Source organism: Trachinotus anak, unplaced genomic scaffold (genome assembly GCF_046630095.1).
Source record: "Trachinotus anak isolate AG129_WGS33_773 ecotype Australia unplaced genomic scaffold, CSIRO_AGI_Tana_v1 ptg000005l, whole genome shotgun sequence".
NCBI lineage: Eukaryota > Metazoa > Chordata > Actinopteri > Carangiformes > Carangidae > Trachinotus > Trachinotus anak.
The window spans coordinates 17298352-17320000 of record NW_027273856.1 but is presented as its reverse complement, the minus strand read 5'-3'; the positions used below and the strand labels follow the sequence as shown (position 1 = coordinate 17320000).

Sequence of the window (21649 nt, the reverse complement as noted above, 5' to 3'; positions counted from 1 at the left end):
TCCACTGTCTACTGACGTCAGGTCGTCACATGAGGTTTCATTTCCCGGCCAGACCAGGCAGTTTGATCAGCAGAGCACAACGCGGCATTGCAAAGATGAAAAACAGGATTTATGTCAGTCATACACAGAACCACAGGCTTGTTCCATCTCCTTCAACGAAACACACAACATGACTGGCGATGAAAGCAGCTGTCATTGGAAATCTTGTCCCAGCAGCAGTCCACACAGGCCCACGAAGCCTCCTCCTACTGGGGAGGGAAGACGTGAAAGCCACAGCTCTGTGAGACATCAGTTGAAAGAGCAGGATCAGTCCAACTGTTTTCTTGTCGGGCTTGACAACCTGAAGACACACAAGGTTGAATATTCACAGACCGAGACAACTGAGATAAAAGAAAGAGGAGATGTGACAAGTTTTGTGGAACAAATAAAAACTGATAAACACTGGAACTTGGAGAAAGCAAAGGAGTCAGAGGAAGAACTTCTACAACAAAATGAAAAACACAAACAAAACACAAATGAAATGTCAACCAGGGATGGCATCAGTAACTGGACAGATGGAGAAATTAGTGAATGTGACAACAGGTTTACTCTTATTGAAGATGAAGAGACAACTGAAGAAAAGGAAAGGAAAGAAGTGACAAATGTTAGAGAAGAAATGAAAACTGATGAGCAGGAAAATGCAGAGACATTGTTGAAAACAGCGGATGATCTGCAGCAACACAAAACAGACAGGCCTGAAGTGTCGCATGTGGGATCTGTCAGTGAAAGGACAGAGGGCAACATGAGTGAAAGTGGCAAAAAATTAAGTCAACATGAACAAGGAGATAATCTTAGTTGTTTCCCTGATTATCAAAACAGAGCTGAGACATTTATGGTTGAAAGTAAAGAGGAACTTTTAGTCTTCACTATTCCTCCAAGAAGTGATGCAGTTGTGCCATGCCAGCATGATTTCAGCCATTCACAAAATGTTAACAAGAACCCCACAGCCCTGAACTGTAATGACAGATTTTCCCCAGTGCCATCTGCCTTCACTTTCTCCGACCGGGTGCCGGGGGGTTTTGACACTTTCGAAAAAATCCAGCTCTCACCAGACAGTGATGATGATGACGATGCTGCCGGCCTTGGCAACAGCCCTCTCCTCACCAGCTTGCCCGGGCAGCTGTTGAAAACATCAGAGCGACAACTTTCCCACTCCATGCCAGGGGCAGAGAGCGACAAGCACGAGGAGATACCACGAGGGGAGGGAGAGGAGGAGGGGAAGGAGGGGGTGGAAAGATTAGAGTGTCACATTGAGCACATGGCAAATGAATATTTCAACAGTGATTCCTCTTGTAATGAACTGCCAAACTTAAACTTAAATATTATTGCTCTGGGATGGCCAGAGCAGCAGCCTCACTGTGAATCAGCCTGCGATTCCTGTGAGCACATTCAGGATGAATTAAACCCTGAGTCAGTGTCCTCCACTGTTTCCACTGAGAGTGACAGTCCATCTGATGTAAAGGGCTGCCCACAGTTTCAGATGAAAAAGGAATTCAGCATGGTCCTGAAAGAGCTCAACTTGTTTTTTGACGTCAGTATAAACGAGGTTGCAAGTGACAGTAGAGCATCATCACCAGAGTGGTGTCATGATACAGCTGAAGCCTTGGAGGGCGACGCCTCAAACTGCAAAGAACATCTCAGCAGCCCAGAGCTGGGACGCCACAGAGACACATCAACAGGTAATTACAAATAATATGATTCACCTTTACTGTACAGTATATAATGAATAAACTGGATCCAATCATATTAATAGCTCCAATAAGGCAAAGCTCCAACAGTAAGCACCATTAGAAATATTCCTTTGACCATTCAGTTTATAAATGAGCTATCCATGTTCCATAATTTACAAATGTCAATTACAAGTGTATGGGTATAATTACTGTCTATTCAGTATTTAGTAGTGACCATGAAATAATATGTTTGTACCTTATGAGAATCACAAAAAAGCAAGACAAGCCCTAAAGATATTATTTTCTTGGTGCTGCTGACTGTTCTGTCACTGTCCAAACAATAAACAAAACAACTCAATGTTATTACTTGAGCAGGTTTCTCTTCACTGCTAGACAAATGTAATGTCAGTATACAATATATAAAGATATACAAATAATTCAGGTGTAGTTTTACAATATAAGTAGTGTCAGTGTGCACATAGAAAATCCACAGTGTAGTAGAGTGAAAGTGAAATATTTCTATGAGCAAGTCTTGAAATAACAGATATTTTTCTTGCCTACAGTCTCTGTTGCAGTGACAAGAAGTCACTGAATCCGGCCAAATATTCCAGCAAATAACCTCACCTAAAACCACAGCTTGTTGTTTTTAGACTTTAGTTTTTCTTGGCATTAAATAAACAAGATATAATGTGTTAACTACTGAACCCTAGAAGTGTTGGTAGATCTTTTTCCACTGTGGACAGAGCAGACTCTATAAAAATGGACGTAGACTCTAGGTGTGAAAAGTGAAGCTGTAAACCTGCGTTCTATCTAATGACCATCAGGGGGAGACTCCACTGGTTGTAAAGAGAAGTCTGATTGTATTGAAGTCTATGGGAAAATGACTACTTCTCACTTGATGTATTACCTCAGTAAACATTTTCCTATGAGTTCATGCTCTCAGTCGCTAGTTTTTTACTCAATTCAATTCAATTCAATTTTATTTGTATAGCGCCAAATCATAATATACATTATCTCAAGGCACTTTACAGGGTAAGGTCAAGACCTTACTTTGTTACAGAGAAAAACCCAACAGTTCCCACAACGAGCAAGCGCTTGGCGACAGGGGGGAGGAAAAACTCCCTTTTAACAGGAAGAAACCTCCAACAGAACCGGGCTCAGGGTGGGCGGCCATCTGCCTCGACCGGTTGGGTTTAGGGGAAGATAGAAAGAGGGGGAGGGGGAGGAGAGGGGAGAGAAGAGAGAGAGACCAGGAACAGCTGTGTCGGTAATGGCGTTATTAATAATAAAGACAGGTAATAGTAATAGTAAAGATGAGTAGTGGTGGATCTGGATCCTGCTGCTCCCGAGGCAGAGATACCTGCAGAATGAGGACAGAGAGAGGGAGAGAGAGGAGAAGCACAAAACTACGGGAGAGAAAAAAAAAAACAAAGTTAATGGCATGAAGTCATTGAGAGAGAGCGGGGGAGAGAGACAGAAATAGGGAGAGAGCGCCCAGTGAATCATGGGAATCCCCCAGCAGTTTAGCTCTATAGCAGCATAGCTAAGGGATGGGTCAGGACATACCCGAGCCAGCCCTAACTATAAGCTTTACTAAACAAGACAGTTTTAAGCCTGATCTTAAAGGTAGAGAGGGTGTCTGCCTCCCGAACCCACACTGGGAGCTGGTTCCACAGGAGAGGAGCCTGATAGCTGAAGGCTCTGCCCCCCATTCTACTCTTACTAACTCTGGGAACCACAAGTTGACCTGCATTTAGAGAGCGAAGTGTCCTATTGGGAAAATAGGGAACTATAAGCTCTCCAAGGTACGATGGTGCCTGACCATTAATGGCTTTGTAGGTGAGGAGGAGGATTTTAAATTCGATTCTGGATTTTACAGGGAGCCAATGCAGAGAGGCTAACACAGGAGAGACGTGATCTCGTTTCCTCGTTCCTGTCAGTACTCGTGCTGCCGCATTCTGGATCAATTGGAGGCTTTTTACTGAATTTTTGGGACATCCTGACAATAAAGAGTTACAGTAGTCCAGTCTTGAGGTAACAAATGCATGAACTAGTTTTTCAGCATCCTTTAGACATAGAATGGGTCTGATTTTAGCAATATTGCGCAGGTGGAAGAAGGCTGTCCTAGAGACTTGCTTTATATGTGAAGTAAAGGACAAGTCCTGGTCAAAAATGACACCAAGGTTTCTGACTGTAGCACTGGAGGCCAAGGTGATGTCATCCAGAGTCAGTATATTATCACATAGTGTATCTCTGAGGTGTTTTGGGCCAATTACAATAACTTCAGTTTTGTCTGAATTTAAGAGTAAGAAATTACTGGTCATCCAGATTTTTATGTCCTTAAGACACACCTGAAGCTTGGCTACCTGGTTAGTCTCACCTGGCTTCATGGATAAGTACAGCTGGGTGTCATCTGCGTAACAATGGAAATTCATCTGGTGCCTCCTAATAATGTTTCCCAGAGGAAGTCAGTTTAGCATTTTTCTACTGATTTCCAAGACTGAGAAGAAAATTATGCATGAAAAGTTTTTATAGATTTTGAGAAGAAAAAAAAACTATGAACCATTTCCTCTATACTTTTTCAACCAAATGAAGTAAGTCAGGCTCTCACATTTAAATTCAGTATGAAACTGTGTAAGAGAAATGGTCAGCTGAATTGAGATGATTGAATTAAGAGTCAACACTTAGTGCAGCCTTGTATAATATGGAATATAATCATGAAGCTGAAAACCAAGCTGTCAGGTTTTTTATTAACCGTCTTTATAGACACCATGATTGTATTCAAATAATAATACCAGGAAACTATCTTGTTACATGTCTGTTGTCCAGATGATGCTGATGAAGACTCCGGTCTGGAAATGTGTTGCGGTGATCCAGTGGTTTCTTGTAGCACTGGCAGCTGTGGTGGCGAGCAGGAGGTTCCCCTTGGCAGCCACGTGTGCCAGGAGACATCTGAGTCCACTGCAGAGAGACACGGAGGTTCAGAGAGTTTACTCCTCTTAATTCAATGTATTTGTTGTTCAAACAGTAAAAGAAAAATGCAAAGTACTTATTAAATCTTCAGGAGCAAAAAAACTAAATAACAGTGTCTGTAACAAGGGTGAAACTAAATTTAGAGTAAGATAATGGTTTGTTCACCCAGAAAACCTGTTTGTTTAATGAAAAGTCTGAAAAACATTAAATAAAATCAGTTTAACTAGAGCCGAATTTTGTTCCATTGTTTTCAGCCTTTTACAGTGAACACTGTTTTTCCAGAGTGTTGGGTGATAGGCTTTACAGGGTCTGCAAGGTTAATTCAGTGAGGAAATACAATTACTTTTATTGATTTCTTTTCAAATTGACACAGCTTCCTCTCATGAATGTTCAAATATGCATTTCCCTTCCTCAATACGCTGCAGTGGAATGATAACACCGCCATGAATGCAAAAATATTGTTTAAGGGTAAACGGAGCAACAAATAAGACAGAATTAGCTGGTCCTCTCTGGCTCTCTCTGACTGTCAATATGTTACTTTCAGAGCCTCAGGAGATGAAGCAGAGGAGGAAAATGTGGTCTCCATCCTTCATGTGTCCACCGTTCTTGGAACAACTGAGCCTCAGTAAGTTTCATGTTGTAATAGTAGACAAATGACTGAAAAAATTGTGGGTTCTCTTTGGACATGAGTCATAATTGTTTCAAAAATTAAAAAGGAAAGCACACTTGGGAATCATTTGAGAGGGTTTAACATCTATTTATTGTAATGGCTTGTTGGCAGTGGTGTTTCTAAATCATTTTGACTTTTTTTCTACTTTTATTTTGTATAGTGACATTAAAATTCTAAAATAAGAAAGAAATCATCAAAAACAGGCAGAAACAATATAAGCATTGAAGTACACAGTGTAGCATATGAGCCTGCTTTGTCCAGTCTCACTCTCTCCTCCCTCCTTCTCCTCGTTCTGCTTGTCTCAACTGCATTATGAACCCAAGTGAACCCAGTGTGTCTGCTGGGAGTAAAGTGGGCTGAATATTTAAGAAGGGAGTTGATCTAACAACCTCCCTACCTGGAGATGCAATGTGTTCACCTTTGTCTGTCTGAGGGGAAAAAATCTGTCTAATAGCTCAACTCCTCTGTCTGCAAAATGAGAAACATTGTGGTAAAAGCATCAGGAAAAGCAGGATGTCCATTTTTTTGTTGCCAAATGTAAAGAACCATTAACAGAAAAGAAAAGCCTGAATGGCCTGTGGGGCCTTAAACAAATCCATACCCAATGTTCAGTGTAGAGTACAGGATGAAGTCACTAATGATGTTGCTGTGAGTTACAGACCACAGGCTTCAGTGATGGAAGGAATGCACGACTGATTCATACTCTGCTGTTATATTTGTGTGTGGGGGTTTTCGTGTGCAGGACCACCAGATCCGCCCAGGAGACTGGAGCCTCTGAGAACATGCACACGGCCGATCCGCGTTGGACTTTCAAAGAGAGCCAAGACCAAACACCTACACCGCCTCCACCCTTACAAATGAACACAGGAAATGCAATCAAGGTGATGTGTGCATGAATGTTAATGAAGCTTTTAAAAGCCTTTTTTGTTGCCATGTTGTTAGATGTTATTTTCTGATTTACAGTGTATTGTTCGTGGTTTTCATGTGCCTCTAGTCTCTTTTAATGAGTGGTTCTGGTTCCTGTACATTTCAACTGCAACTTTATCCAGAAGAGGTTGACTCCAAAAAACATCTTGCTACTGGAATAATATGCTGCTTTGAAATATTTTTCCAAATATTTATTTATTTATTTATTTATTAGCTTATATATATTATATACTATCTATATGTCTTTATGAAACATTATTTACATATTTCGCTCCATATAAAATATGTTCACAGCTAGAGTCGGGTTTGTTACATAAATTGCTCCTCATGTGTTATTGTAGGTGTTTTCATACAATATGCTACTTGTTCCTGTTGATGCGTGGGCGTATTTAGTCCTGGTAAATGAGCTGAGTGTGTTCTGTTACTGTACAATTAAATGGGTTCACATGTAGTCGATGTTAAACATCCTTCAGCAGTTCCGTGGGAGGTTAGCTGGAGCTGAATTTCAAATGGTCTGTTTGCCCTAAGAAATAAATGCATATAAAATGTGTTTTCATGTTAACTCTCTCTCTATATATGACTCTATCTTGAGCTAAACATAGATCTACGCTTATTATTGTCGTAAACACGGAGCATTTACTCAGTTTTGATGTTGTTCCATCATTTAGGAAACATTTTCATGTCATCATTAGCACAACTTATTGTTCAATGAAAGCTATACCTTTTAACTAATAATGAAATTCACTCTTTTTCAACAAATTGGGTATCCAAATGCCCTTTTTTATCATAACAGCCAAACATATTGCAGTTTTATTAACTTCCTGCCACTACTGAAGCTCAGCATAACAAAAAGCATTTATGAACAGATTATAAATTAATTCCTCATATCTTTGAACTCTCTGATAAGACTAAAGTGGTTGCTGAAAAGCTGATAGTGTCATAGAAACATAGTGTACCTCACTTAACGCTCCACTGGTTTCCAGATCCAACAGGTAGAGAGATACTGAACAGATTTTAACACGGAGTCAGCAGTTGTTGTATCAGCTGTAGGCAGTGGAGGGGACATTGCAGCTCGAGTTGCAACAATAATAAAAAGAGTGCTGTTTGGGTTTGTTTACCTGTCAGTCACTGCTCCCAGTCAGGCTGTGTTTTCTCAAACAGGGAGGTCCAGGTCGGCAGCAGACTCAGTGACAGCTCCTGTTTAAATGAGTAGCATAGCCATATCATCAGTGCTTGCTTTTCATAATTTGGCAGCGCTGCTCCAAGTTGGTCAGACAGAAGTTCAAACAGAATCAAAGACAATTTGTTTTAAGCCAGAGGCCTCTTTACTAAACCTGCCCAGAGCTCTGTTTAATGATCTTTTGTTCATTGCCTCGAATTCCTCTTGGTAAAAAAAGAAAAGTATAAATTACATTCCACATTTTGTTTTGACTTTGCTTTCGACTTTTTCTCCTAAAACAAGCTCATTTGATGTTAGCAGGAGTCCCCTCAGTGTATTGTATCAAAGCAATTTGTTGTATTCACTGATGTTTTTCAGGATTTTTGGAGAATAAGACCTGATCACATCCCTGAATCAAGATGGGAGGATTTTTTTCAGTAAATATAAAAGTTTTGTTTCAATGGGCAAGGTGCCTCAGCTGGCAGATAGGCAAGTGCAAATCAAAAAGAAACAACGCCACAGTATAGCTTTCCAAAAATAATTGGATTCAAGCTCTTCACATTCAATCTGCCTTTTTAATCAGGCAGAGTCTGTGATGGCTGGGGGTGTTGAATTAGATTTTATTTTGGTTGATAATGACTTTTTCAGTGCTACAAGTAGCACTGAAAAAGTCTGAAGGGTGTTTGGCCCGTGTGTTTGCTGATTTGTTGCAGGGCTTAATCTTCACATTGATGTGGATATTTTCCCCCTTAATCTGAAAACATATTCTACTCAGTCACAATGACTGCAAACTGCCAGCTTCTTTATACGTTATTCATATATCAGTTTCTATCATTCTAATAACTTAATGTTCCAGTCATTGTCTTTAATGAATTCAGATTTTAAACTGCAGCATTTTAGCTATTGTTATTTCTTATTGATTACACACACAAAGCCAGTAATCCTCTGCCTTTAGTAACACTTCACTTGAAGTGCAGTGGAGTGTGTTACCTATGCACTTCTCTTACATAACTGTCACATTTCAAAATTAAAGCATGATGAGGCGTTGCCACATGCATTTTCATGAGAGTGGGAAATTAATTTCAGGCAGTTTTACAGTTAATGAACCAGATTATTATAATTATAATGATTATTATTAAAAAGTGTTCCAGTTAGGAACCTGTTTGGTTCCAAAAAAGTATTTGGCTTACATATTTCAAAGTAGACTTCCATGAATTGGGAAGAGCCACCAGCTGCTGCAACTTGCACATGAAAAATGTCTATTAAGGAATCATAGTCATAAACAAAATAAAGCTGATTCTTTCATGAGTTCACTTGAGTGACTGTTTTGATATTGTTGTCCTGAGGCAGCAGAAATGACCCTCACACCCTCCCACATATAGATACTTAAGTCTTTACACATTGTAATCTCTGATGACAGAGTTATGTTAGAGTGATCTCACATTTCTCCATATTATACTTACACTTGTACTAACTAGACGCAGACAGTTACATATGTTATTAATGTTGTCTCCACATGAATCGTGAACTGGTGAAGACGCTGACTTCCTGGGACATGTAGCTTTTGGCGTGATACCGAAATGTTTCGACGATAACTGTCACTGTTTTCACTGTGGCAGAATGATGTGTCTTGCAAGAACAGAAAGCTTGACTGCCGTAGCAACAGTAACTATGGGGGGTGGGGTTTAGCAAACTACCAGCTGATGGTTTCCAGACTTATTAGATTTTTCCTGAACTATTATGTTTTCATCTGTTACCTCAAGGCAACACTGTACAGTCAGAGTATTGTTAGGACAGTTGTATTTATTATGATGTAAAATCAAGACCATTATATATATAGTCATTATTTCTATTTAACCATTAGACATATCTCTTATCCTTTTAGGGTTGTGGGGGGGTGGGGGCCAATCCCAGCTGATGGGGTGTGGGTACAGGTTACCAGTCTATCACAGGACTGACATATAGACAAACAACCATTCATACTCACATTCACACCTACAGGCAGTTTAGAGTAGCTCACCTACATACATCATGCCCGTTAATTATAAAATATATTATCACATACTGTTAATACATTATAGTGGACCCCAATTTTCAAAACCACAAAAACCACTCCCTTTTACATTAGATGTGCTATTAGGTTGCTTTTAAACTGCTGCTTCTCTGTGTAACATGAAAGAGCCATCACAGCTTTAGAAACAGCACAGACTTCAAAGACTCCAGTGGAGCCAGAACTTATCTCTCTTTCTTCTTTTTAAGATCTTACAGAATTACTCCTCCCCCATCTCACAAAAACCTTCACCGTATAATTCACTTACCAGGATCAGAGCATAACCCAGGGATCCAAAATGTATAACAACACCACAAATGAAAGCTGACGGTGATTTACATTCCTGTATTTCTAATTGTCCTCCCCACCACCAAAATTAAAGGGATTAGGAATGAACACATTTGTTTATTTTCATTAGCAGATGAAACTACAGGCATTATCCCAGCATGAGAGTCCAACAAACATTGTTATGCTTGAGAGACCTTGAAGATGAAGACTACACACACCTCCTCCTCCCTTTATGCTCATCGGACCATGTGCATGGCCCCTCTGTGTAGGAAGAACCACTGAGGCCTATACTTAGAAACTTTGGAAAGCCGGAGGATAATTAACGGGAGTCAGCCGATATGTCTTCAATATTTCAAGAGCAGTTGTTCATGGCTTTGAATGTCTGATATTTCTTTGGCCCAGGGTACTTGTAGATCGTTAATAAAGAGAAAATGTAAGCGATTTGGTCATTAACACGGAAAAAAATGTTAATCAAACATGGAAATAATGGCTTGTTTTTCCTGCTACAGCTGACACACAGGGGCCTTAAGGTATCTGTCTGTATCAAAAGGTTGTTTAGATTGTTGAGTGTTTGTGTACAGTAGTTGATGCATCTTTGAATTATTATCAAAGGACAGGCTGTTTCCAAAGCAAACACACACACACACACTTTTCAGCACTGCATGTATACTCACTCACACACACTAACCCTGCATATATTTGCTGCCTTTTGCAAATCAATAGCAATCACTGGGCCACAGTAGCAGAATCAGATGATCGACTTCGAGACTAAAAATACACCAAATTATCCATTGCCTCTGCACAGTATTGAGTTCACTGCTGGACTGTAATTCTACCAAAAGTGACCATGACTACACACTTTTAATTCCCCAAATGTCGTTTAATGGGTACCTTTTTTCATAAGTGCATGATAGCACTTCATTTTTAATCTGATGGGATATCACTTAAAAGCAGCTCTGACAGAAAGCCTCAAGTGGACCGGGACAAAAATAGTGTTCAACAAATTTAAAGTTGTTGAATCACACTTGATTTATCTCGCCCAAGCCTCAAAAGTGGACCATTTGTGAACACTTGAAATATACCCAACTGCTGTTTCACTCCGGTGTGCTTGCACAGTAATCTCTGCTTTGGTTCGGGGCAGAATGAAGGGTAGCGGGCCAAGAGGAAGGACAGTAAGAGGATTTCACACTCGAGGGTTATGACACAACTTTGCGTTATTGTTTTGCCCGCTCCTGGAAAGCTTTAATTAAATTGGTGTTGACTGGACAGGAAACCTGTTTGAGCGCAACAAACAGCAGTGGTGGTAGAATAAACAGGATCCTCACTGACTCGGGACAGAGCCAAGCTCGACGAGAGAGTCACTGCTGGGGGATGGAGGTGACTAGAAGAGCTCTACTGAAGTTTCATTGAAGGAACAATGCTCTGTGAATGTTTTTGATAAAGTCAAATGTGGCAATGCAGACAAAGTTGTTTGTTTACCCTGTGGCGCCCAAGGATTTAAGAGTTTACCTAACCTTTGTTTGCTCATTCATCACTTTCTATATAAAAGACGCTGAATAGCTCACTCTATACTGAGCAGCACTCACTCAGCATCACCGACAGACACTAAGAACCACAATGGAGATTTTGTTCCTGTAAAACATGATGCATTGCATTGTGGGATTGTTATCAGACAGTTCATGTCATGGACACCACTTTTTGTTCCATGTAGGATTCTTGACGGTACGAAATAGCACATAGAGAATATACAGTAGTTAAAATGGCAGACAGTAAATAAAGTGCACTATGCAGTAAACAGATGGTATGTCTCAAATTGGATACTTCATGTAGTACACTCATGTGTTCACAGTATACTCACAGGCGTAGTGTGTGAATTTCAACGAGCTAGTGTTGTCTCAAACCAAACAGTGCCATTGTGCACTCATAGGAAATTGTACCATAACAATTGTTACCTGCCAAATTATCTGGCGGCGGGTTTGCCCACCTGACTTGGAAATGAATTACTTTCCTGTGTGTGCCCCCTCTGTTGTGTGTGGAAATGGAAGTTAGGCTGCCATTACAGCTAACAATGGATCCTCCTTCCTTGGTCGTCATTTTCACAAGTTTGAAAATCCATCACCGGTCCCTTCCCTTCCGCTACATCACCAAGATGGCGACCGTTGAGGCTGAGAAGTGAAGCGTTTTTAGTGCACCATCCAGGTGTTGCATACTTGTCAATGTGAACACTCTTGTGCACTCAAAACAGCAAATGTGAGTATGGATGACGTGATTTGAGACTTAGTTAGCCGAAAACATACAAATGAAAGGAAAACAAAAACATCATAAAGTCTCAAGGTGCCTATGGACCCAAACAACAGCAGTCTTGCATATTCATTGCATGTTGAGACTGTATGAAATCACTCTATTAAAGTCTTGGTCAAGATCTGTTCCAGACTACAATATGAGTTTTGGGGGTTGTTAGATTCCTGTTGAACTGCAGCCCTGCAGTGTAAGTAGAAAAAAAGCACACAAGCAGAGGCATGTTATCACTTTGCACCTTCAATCAGTGCCATTCTCAAGCTTTGAAAATGCGGTTATGGTTATAAAATTACCAAGCTTTGACTATGGTGCTGGCACTTAAATGAAGCCAGAAACCTCTAAAGAGAGGGGAGGAACTGTAAAGTCGTCTGTGGCCGGGGAAAAGAGGACAACATGAAATTCCAATCTTAGTTTTTAGAAGTACCATTATCTCAGCTTTAAAAATATTCACTCATTGGTGTTTGGATGATGGGGTGAAGGGTGCTGTCTATATCTCTAAAATCTTGTTGTCACTGGTGCGTTCACATGATATGCTTTTGATGTTTGAGATACAAAGGATTCCCATGTTTACCACTTACTGTGAACAGACAATGTAACACTATATCCTAGTAATTACTTTGACAGCATTTGGCTGATACATGTTTGTATTGTCAAGCTCCATGTCAGATATATCAGAGCTTTCAGGAAAATCTCAGTTTCCATTTGTGATTACATGAAACTGGTAATGATGTTAACTCTACAACCAGTCCTCAACCTGAACAACCACATAGGTCGTTTTTTTCAACCTCCTGATACGACCCATAGGAGTGTCTCCTGAAATAGTGGCAGGCGACTGGACCTTGGTTGTCATGGTTATAATAATAAAAACTCGTACTGTACCAAGAGCAGCGTAAATACCTTCGTTGCCATGGTGATTATAATACCAGTCAAGACTTTGTTTGGACACTAAAACTATTAAGTTAGGTTTAGGAAAAGTACTTCCTCAATATTAGACAATGTGTGTTGTCATGGTTACAATAACAACAGCGTGGTTAACTTTGTTGAACAGTCATGGATAAGAGAAACAGCATGAACTTTCACATGGGAATCGAACACTGCCCTGCTGTGCCTCTGTGTTTGGTTGAACCATCCATCCACCCTAACCTCCTCCTGACATCGACTTTGTCGCTCTATAAACTACATCACCGCACTTGCCCCTTTGCCCCACTAGACGTTACCTCACAAAACATAACCGTAGGTCATAGTAACCTGCTGCAAAAACGACCTATGGGCTGGTTATTTACAGGAGGGCAGTCTCTAACTCCAATATGATGTGAATGTCATATATGTCATGTCACTTCTGCACTCATCAAACCACGTAGTGATAACTCCGGACCTGTTTGGAAGCATCTGCAGTTCTTAGTTTAGGTTTTCCCAAGGTTGTCAGTTTGAGCAATAATTTATCTTCTTTTATCGGAGAGGATACAGTCGTCCAATCATACAGGAAACGTGTATTTTCATCTTTACACCCCTGGCAAACCTACATTTTACTGCTTCTTTAAGCAACTAACTGCTTGAGTGGTTTAAATGTAAAAGGTCAGGAGTAATGTAAAGATTTTCTTCTGTACAGTTAGAGTAACAGCTATAACTTCCATGAAGTCATATACTATATCTACTTCAGAGGTGGTTTTGGATGGATGGAGTTAAATTATAACTATTTCTCACAGTTACACTTCTATGGCTTTGTAGGTCAGAACACAGGACAGTCTCCGCCATATAATAAATCATCATTAGGCTCCATAACATTGAGTGCTGCTGCGCTGCAGTAGAATCTGCTGCCGAACGATGAGGCGGATGGTTATTTTAGTGAGGCGAAGTCCAGATGAGTGTGTGGAGCCTGAATCAGGGCCAGGGCCTATCAGCTAAAAGAATGTAGGTGGGGCAATTTAGTAATGGCCTGAATTAACAAGTGCCAAAATCTCTCATAATTCCATTATGGTACTTCATTACGTACATGCTCCAGTACCATTTTAATCCACCCACACTTTGAACACTGGCCTTTTGTATCCCAGCTGTCTCCAGAGTTCAGGCTTGAAGCTAAATGCTGTGCATTGCTTTTCAGACATGCAAAATGTAAAAAAATAAAATAATAATAATGCTCTCATACATTAGACTCTGAGAGGCTCCAAGAAGGATTTCACGACTTTGATTGGCATCCGGAGGTCTGCAAACTCAGAGCAGATTTTCTAACACATTCATGTTGGGCTGATTAAACAGGAAGATATTCAAAGTGTGTGTTAGCGCTAACGCACAGTCACTGAGCTGACATGAAAATGAGGGGCTGTCATAAATTCGCTGAACCCAGTGACTAATCGCTGTCTGCCTCTCAGCTAACCCCACAGGCATGATGGGAGAGGGCATTAATCTGTGGAGGACTCGCTGGGGAATTCGTTCCCTCCTCTTAGATGACTGCAGTTTGTCCCGTTAATCTGTTTTAAAAACAACATCTACTTTAATGAGCTGGTAATATTTAACAATATTAAAAGAGAAGTCACTTAGAGGTAAAGCAGTCAGGGCACATCCTGAGGAGCCCATCTGTCTCAGAGCAGCTCCTGAGCACTGACTCCATAGAAATTTGATGATGTTTTAAATGGGATGAGCTTTGCTTCTTTTGGGGAAACTGCTCGATAAAGCTGGAAGGCTCAGCACAACTGTGACTGGACTGAACAGAAAACTGATGCTTTTTCCAAGCAGATATGCAGCTTTCTGATTCTCATGCGCTGCAGCTATTAAATTTTCCAATATTTCATGGCTGCCATTTCACTGTACCAGTCAAAGCAATCTGTTTATTGTAGTTGTGAGACTTGGTTCACCAGTGAGGAAATGCTGCGGAGAAGAGGCTTAGGGGTGCAAGAGAAGACATTAGATACGTTATTTTCTTTGAGCCTTTAGTCAGATTTATGTTTTTTCCTCCTCAGACCCTGTGAAACATTGCTTTTCCAAATGGATACTCTCTGAAATGGTCTGCCACTGTCTTCATGAGTACAGGCACGCGCTTCATTTCTGGTGAATCACATTGGGATTTTTTGTTTGTGACCGAAACAGCACTTAACTCTGTGGAGTAGCCTCTACAACTGAGGACGTTGAATCAAATGCACTTTTTGTGAACGTTAGGTCAGTGCAGTGACAAACGGTAACAGGATTCAACAGGAAACAAATATGAAATGATAGAAAACAAACCAATATTTCGTTGCAAATATTGATTAATCATTCCACCACACTGGCCCCACCTCTCCTCCTGTTGTTGGATTAGCCAGGAGTTAGGCGGAGACAGGCACTTGCCAAGATGGCGACAGCGGAGCAGCCCAGTATGAGCTTCAAATACACACTCAAGACCACCTCCATCTTGGATTGCAAAGCCAAAATCCAGGTGTAAATAAAAATGAAGACTGAATTCTGTTCACACTGTTCTCACTGTCACACTAGCCGGCGCTAATGTTATTAGCAACACCTGTGCTTTTCCTCTTATGACATGGCTGGTAAAAAAAAGGATGTTTCTGTCAATGCAGAGCAGAAAATGCTCTGTATTCAGAGTTTCAGTGCATATATATATATATATATATATATATATATATATATATATATATGTATGAAATACATCAGATGTATAAACAGGAAATCAAAACCTGGAGGCAGTGACATATTAAATTAGAGACACGACTGACTGTTACAGTGTTTCATAACGTCTCCAGATGAAGCCTCTGCTGATAGGCTGTATTTACTGCTAACAGCAGACACAGACCAGATTTCATACTGAGATCGGTGTCGCTGCATGAGTCACATCAGAGCTACCGCCTCTGATTATCAGTAGCATCACTGCCGATGCAAAAAGGTGCTGAGGTGGCACAATTAAGAAGCATGCACTGAGCAGCGCAGCAGTATTGATGCTGATCAATGATGTTTGATTTGTTCAGAGCTATATTATACACTATCTGTTGCTCTGTTTTAATTTGTCTGGAGGCCTTGGAGTCAGCGTTCCCTGCGGTACTTAATTAGGTGCATTTATTTCAGCTGTGGGAGAAAGGGGGAGGGGAGGGGGAAGGGAGGGCGTGAGGGTGTAGTCAGTGAAATTGTTTATAGCGCATTGATCCTACAGATGAATTCTCATTCCGCACAAACCCCACTGATTCACCACATGACGTCTACTCCCTCATTGATCTCCAGGGTGCTGTTCCACAGCAGTCAGGATGAAAACAGCTCTGGACACTGCTGCAGTTGTTGCTGCCGCTGCTGCCTCCTTTTTATGAGTGTGATAACACACAGACATGATGGATATATACATATTGCAGTTTTTTCCCCATACACTGTCATTTGACCGGCGGTGGCAAGCAGAGACAGATGAGACGGTGAGGAGAGGAGAAAATGACTGATTGCAAGTAAGAATAGGAACATCGCTGCTGTGTTGCATCAGTCTGGGAAATTTAATGCTGGGTTTTGTCACTGGCCACCAAAAATAAATCTATACAATAGAGTGAATAGTTTAACATTTACAGACTGGAGCCGTTGGAGGGGGTCCTTATGTTTTATACACCTGCATAGACAGGTGGATGTACCAGAGAGTTGGTGAAGGTGCAAACACTCTCCCCTCACACCAGTGAACATCTGGGGAAAGGACATTGAGATCGTGGAGGTCTTTTGGAGTGCAGGGGGAGTTCCTGAGGACCTTCTGTGACCCTGTGGTGGATTCAGCAATCCTCTATGGTGTGGTCTGCTGGGGCAGCAGCATCTCCACTGCTGACAGGAAGAGACTGAACAGGCTGACCAAGAAGGCCAGCTCTGGTCTGTGACACCAACTCGATCCAGTGGAGGTAGTAGGGCACAGGAGGATGATGTGCTAAGCTACCATCCCTGTTGGAGAACATCTCGCACCCTTATCTGATCTTATCTTACGTTGATACATCTTTGCAGATACATTCATTAAAAAAATATTTCCTCATTATTTCAAATTTGGCAACAAAAGTGATCTAACTGTGTTATGTTTATGTCAAAACATTAATCCTGAGACACATGAACAAATTCTGTCATTGGTTCATCAGACTGTGACAGAACTCAGCAGTAGACAGACAGAAAACAAACGTAAGTAACAGCTCGTACGACTTTAGTCACAGTTGTAACTTGTTGGTTCATTGCAGGTTTGTTGTGTTACCAGCAGTCACATTTGTTTATTTAAATATGAACTCTATCTTAAATGTCTCACACTTGTATGACCAGATCACAAATCTGATGGCAACCCTGAGCTGCATGCAAATCAGTGTAGCTCGCCAACAACTGTCCACAAGCACATGCTGACAAACATGGATGAATCATATTTATGAAACAAAACCTCTATCATCTTTACAGGCTCTCATGTGCAGTACAAAAAGAGTAGTTGGAGCTGTATTTCTCTCTGTCCTGGATTATGGTCATGTAATATGTAGACATGCTGCTGTTACCACCCTTAAGCCCTCAGATGCTATATTCCACTCTGCTCTCAGATTTATCACTGGAGATACCTACAGCACCATCAGAATGAAAAGGATGGCCGGTCCTCTCTCTCTGTGACAGGAGATCAACAATGGTATATTTATTTACAACTCTAATTTGTTATAAATTAACAAATTACCTCACTTTACTTGTAGACCTCAATGTGCTGCAGGTGCTTATCAAAGCTGCTGTCAGGATTAGATTACGCTGCATGATCCTCAGGTCAACTCAGAACCTGAAAAGAATACTTTTAGATTTTCTGCTCCCGACTCATGGAATATTTGGCTTGACTTTAAATATCGATTCCCTGATAACACTGAGACAATTTAGACATAAGCTTTTAAATCTTTATGTCTTTGAATGTAATTGTTTTAGGAATTGATGATAATATATGTGCATACATTGAATTTCCATATATGTAATATATGTACATGTAAAACACAAACATATGTAAAAAATTATATGTGAACCCTATTAGAAATTGGAACAATTTGTCTAGCCCATATAAGTATCTATGTTTATGTATATATGCTTATATTGTAGACATATGTTACATCCATCCCAAAGCTTGTTAATATATGTTGATAATATTTATACATTAGAAATCCAAAAGTCTGAAACCACTTTCCCAGCATGGGAAGATAGACATGTTTAAAGTTAATGAGAACTTAATAAGAAAAACCTATATACACATTGAAATTTTATATGTCTGTTGTTTTAACAAACTTGGACATATAAATTAAAAATATATTGCTAACATATATGGTCGCAACATCTAAAACCATATCAAAATTCATCATATAGATATTTTTAATATATGCTCACGAACAAATCTTACTATGAGAATTTCATATATGTTATAAACTTGTATCTTTATAAATGTACAATGTGATAATAATATATATAGTTAACATATATGGCAGCATCACGATATAGGGACATATATGTTATATATTATATTACTATATGGGGTTTGCTTATGTGATCTCAGCATCATTGAAAATGAGGGACACCCTTCAATGGAGATAATGACACCACAGATCATTCATTGATCCCACCAATCAGTGATCAGATAAATGCAACAACCAGTGCACCTGCACATGTTTTGAAAGTGCTAGCACCACTTTTAGAGGGATCTACCACAATCACAGCCTCCAGAGGTGTTTTGAGCAATTGGATAAAAATGCTGCTTGGATGTTTTTACACTTAGTGGCACAATATCTAGGTTTGTACATAAGCCACAGGTCAAAAGAATGAACTGTATTCTCCTCAGTTTCTGCTTTTTTTTCTCCTTTTCTTCTGTCCCCACAGTCCGCTGTAAGTCACCTGTCAGGAGGACTACACTCCAGTACAGTGTGAAAAGGTTTGACCTCTGCAGGGGGGAATGTCAATACTCCGACCCAGGATCGCGCCTCTTCAATCAGCCGTCTCATACATCCCCGCAGGGATTAGCTGATTTATCACAGAAAAAAATAGAGGATTGGCAAATCTGTCTAAATCATCAAGAAGCAGGCAACACCTTGCACAGAATAATATTGACATTTTTGGAATTGATCTGTGTTGGCACGGAGGCTAATAAAGAGCTCTGATCTCGACAGGGAAAATAGGGGTGTTAGTGCTCCTGATGAAAGAATATGGTGAACTGGAGCAGAGTCCAGTTGTTTGTGCACACACACACACACACACACACACACACACACACACACTGCCAATCCTTTCTTTCCTGCCAGTAGTATCACCTGACCCAGTCTTCCTCCCTACCCACCTGCTCACCTGTTCCCTATTCCCTCAGCAGCTCCCTTTTATATACACAGGCCTGTTTCACCTCCTTCTGCCAGATTGTCTTTGTGCCACAAGCTTTAGTGTCCCAGTGTTTTGTTGGTCGCCTGCCTGTTTTGATCCTGATTGTGTTTTTGTTTTTGGATTTTGCCTCAACTCGATCCTTTGTACTTTATTCACATGCTTGGATTTTTGTATCTGTCTTTTATTTTTCTCTAGGTAAACACTCTTTTGCTTTTGGTCCCTTTTTTTTTCTAAAGCGTGAAAATTATGAATCGGAAAGATGAAAGATAGGAAAGATGAAAGAGGATGGATGGATATAAGAGTTTGTACATGAGAATTTTAAAACAGTGTTGAAAAAGTGATAAAAAAACAAAATCTCAACATTTGCATGAATTCAAAATGAGAACAATGGATCGATCCATCTTAGAGAGTAATCTGTTGGAATGGTGTGTTTTTAATGTGAGGAGTTGAACTGAGATTTTTTTTTTTTTTCAACTCTCCCTCCTTTCCAGAGAAAGGGCCATGAGGGAACCACTGCTGCAATGCAGCAAAGCAAATCGTGAGAATCTATTAAGTGTTTGTGATTGCAGGACGTAGCCTCTCCCTTGTTTCTCTGTCTCATTTTCACTTTGCATCCTCGGTCGTTGACTGACTGTCTGTGGTCAGACGTTGAAATAAATATTCATGACAAACAGGGAGACTGGAAGATGAATCTTAAAGATTGTCATTGCTTTAAAAGAGAAGCTGATACTAAATCCACTTGACCAATGCATGTGTCTTCAATTTTTCTATTAATACAAGACACTTTTATTATAAAAAAAACACATGGCTGTAACAGGAGTACACTGAAAACACCATTACTGACACATAGAATTGACCTGGATACCATTTCAACTCACTGCCCTGTTGTGCTGATGGAAATTACAGCCTGAGCTGTGGTACAGATCAAGGTTGTTCTTTATTCTCGTCATGGTTCATGTGTATTAAAGCACTTTTACATCTGCCACCTACAGTGTTCCTTTCCAGAGGTACTGCACATCTACACTCCTTCAGAGCTTTCAAATGTACTGTGCATACAAATTATACAATCCTATGAAAAACTCCATCAAAGACTGCTCAACCAAAGAAAACCTCTGACTTACTGTACAGAGAAGCTAAAGAAAATATACATTATACAACATTTATCCAGGCCAACCTAAAATATCTCATACTGTCTTCTTTCTGGAGCTCTAGCAACAACAGGTCAGTCAGCCAATCAGAGGAGAGGCTCTGATCCTCTCTTCTGATTGGCTGACTTTTTTCTTTGTGATCAAATTAAAAAAAAAAAAAAATAGCAGATTTCAGGTAAACACTCAGAGAAACTCAATCCTGCAAGGTCGAATGGTGGGTCCAGGTGGGTGGGGCTTGGGGCAGGGCCGAGAGAGGTGACTATTTTGTTCACGTCACAAAGTTCAAGTCCCAACGGCTCGTTTTTAAGGTTCAGTTTCTGAATACAGGCTGTGTGCATTTCTCTGTGGACTGAAGCTTTGATACTTTCACAGTATTAATATAGAACCTAGACCTGCTTTATAATCAAAAACACATGGACATCTCACTTTATGTGACCCTTTATAAATAAATATACAAAATATGAATGACACTGAATAAATTCCTTCACTTGTTTTAGCAGTTGTTTGCCTCATGCTGATCACTGAGCAGAAAGCTTTGTACTGTGAAGTATTGCACATTGTACATATTTGTATTATTTTTATAATATTTTTTTCACATTTCTATGGTAAATATTTTATTGGGAAAAAAAAAACCTCTAGCAGTCTGGAGGGTGAGAGAATTTGTCTTCGTGTCAAAACCAGTTACTCTTTTCTTGACCCCAGTCAGCTGAAGCTGCTGTGCCTATACGTGCCACACAGAGATGGTCAATATTCCTCTCCTCTCATTCAGGGCTCACTGTGGCAGCAGCCCACTCAGTGGTGGAAAGCAGAGAGGAGAAATGCTCAGAGTTGTAATGGTGTGTGTATACACAGGTATGCTGTTTATACACATCTCTGCAGAAGGGATTTACCGTCTAACTGTCAAAACATAGTCACTTATATGTATCAGTGTATATCTCCAAAAACAAGACTGCAGCCTATCATTTCACAATCTCTCATGAATCCATGGTGATTACTGTGTAATTCATTCCCCAATTTCAACCTTCAAGGCAGCGCCTACTCCAGAGCAAAACTGATCAGAGAGATAAAATGTATACTTAGTGTTTTGTTTTCTCAGGAGGAATATCCGCACCCTTTAGCTGC

The 21649-nt window shown here is 40.3% G+C and overlaps 1 protein-coding gene across 3 annotated transcripts in view; it reads left to right on the top strand.

Moving 5' to 3' along the window:
* LOC139621788 (uncharacterized) overlaps positions 1 to 9259 on the top strand; it is a 12094-nt gene extending 2835 nt beyond the window's left edge. For all 3 annotated transcript variants that reach the window (XM_071478641.1, XM_071478639.1, XM_071478640.1), the window contains exons 3-6: positions 1 to 1718; positions 4539 to 4688; positions 5227 to 5307; positions 6095 to 9259. The exon at positions 1 to 1718 is cut by the window's left edge. In XM_071478641.1, the coding sequence (XP_071334742.1) occupies positions 1 to 1718; positions 4539 to 4688; positions 5227 to 5307; positions 6095 to 6213 (2068 nt within the window). In that variant the 3' untranslated portion in view covers positions 6214 to 9259. The remainder of the gene's footprint in view (positions 1719 to 4538; positions 4689 to 5226; positions 5308 to 6094) is intronic.
* The last annotated feature ends 12390 nt before the right edge of the window (positions 9260 to 21649 follow it).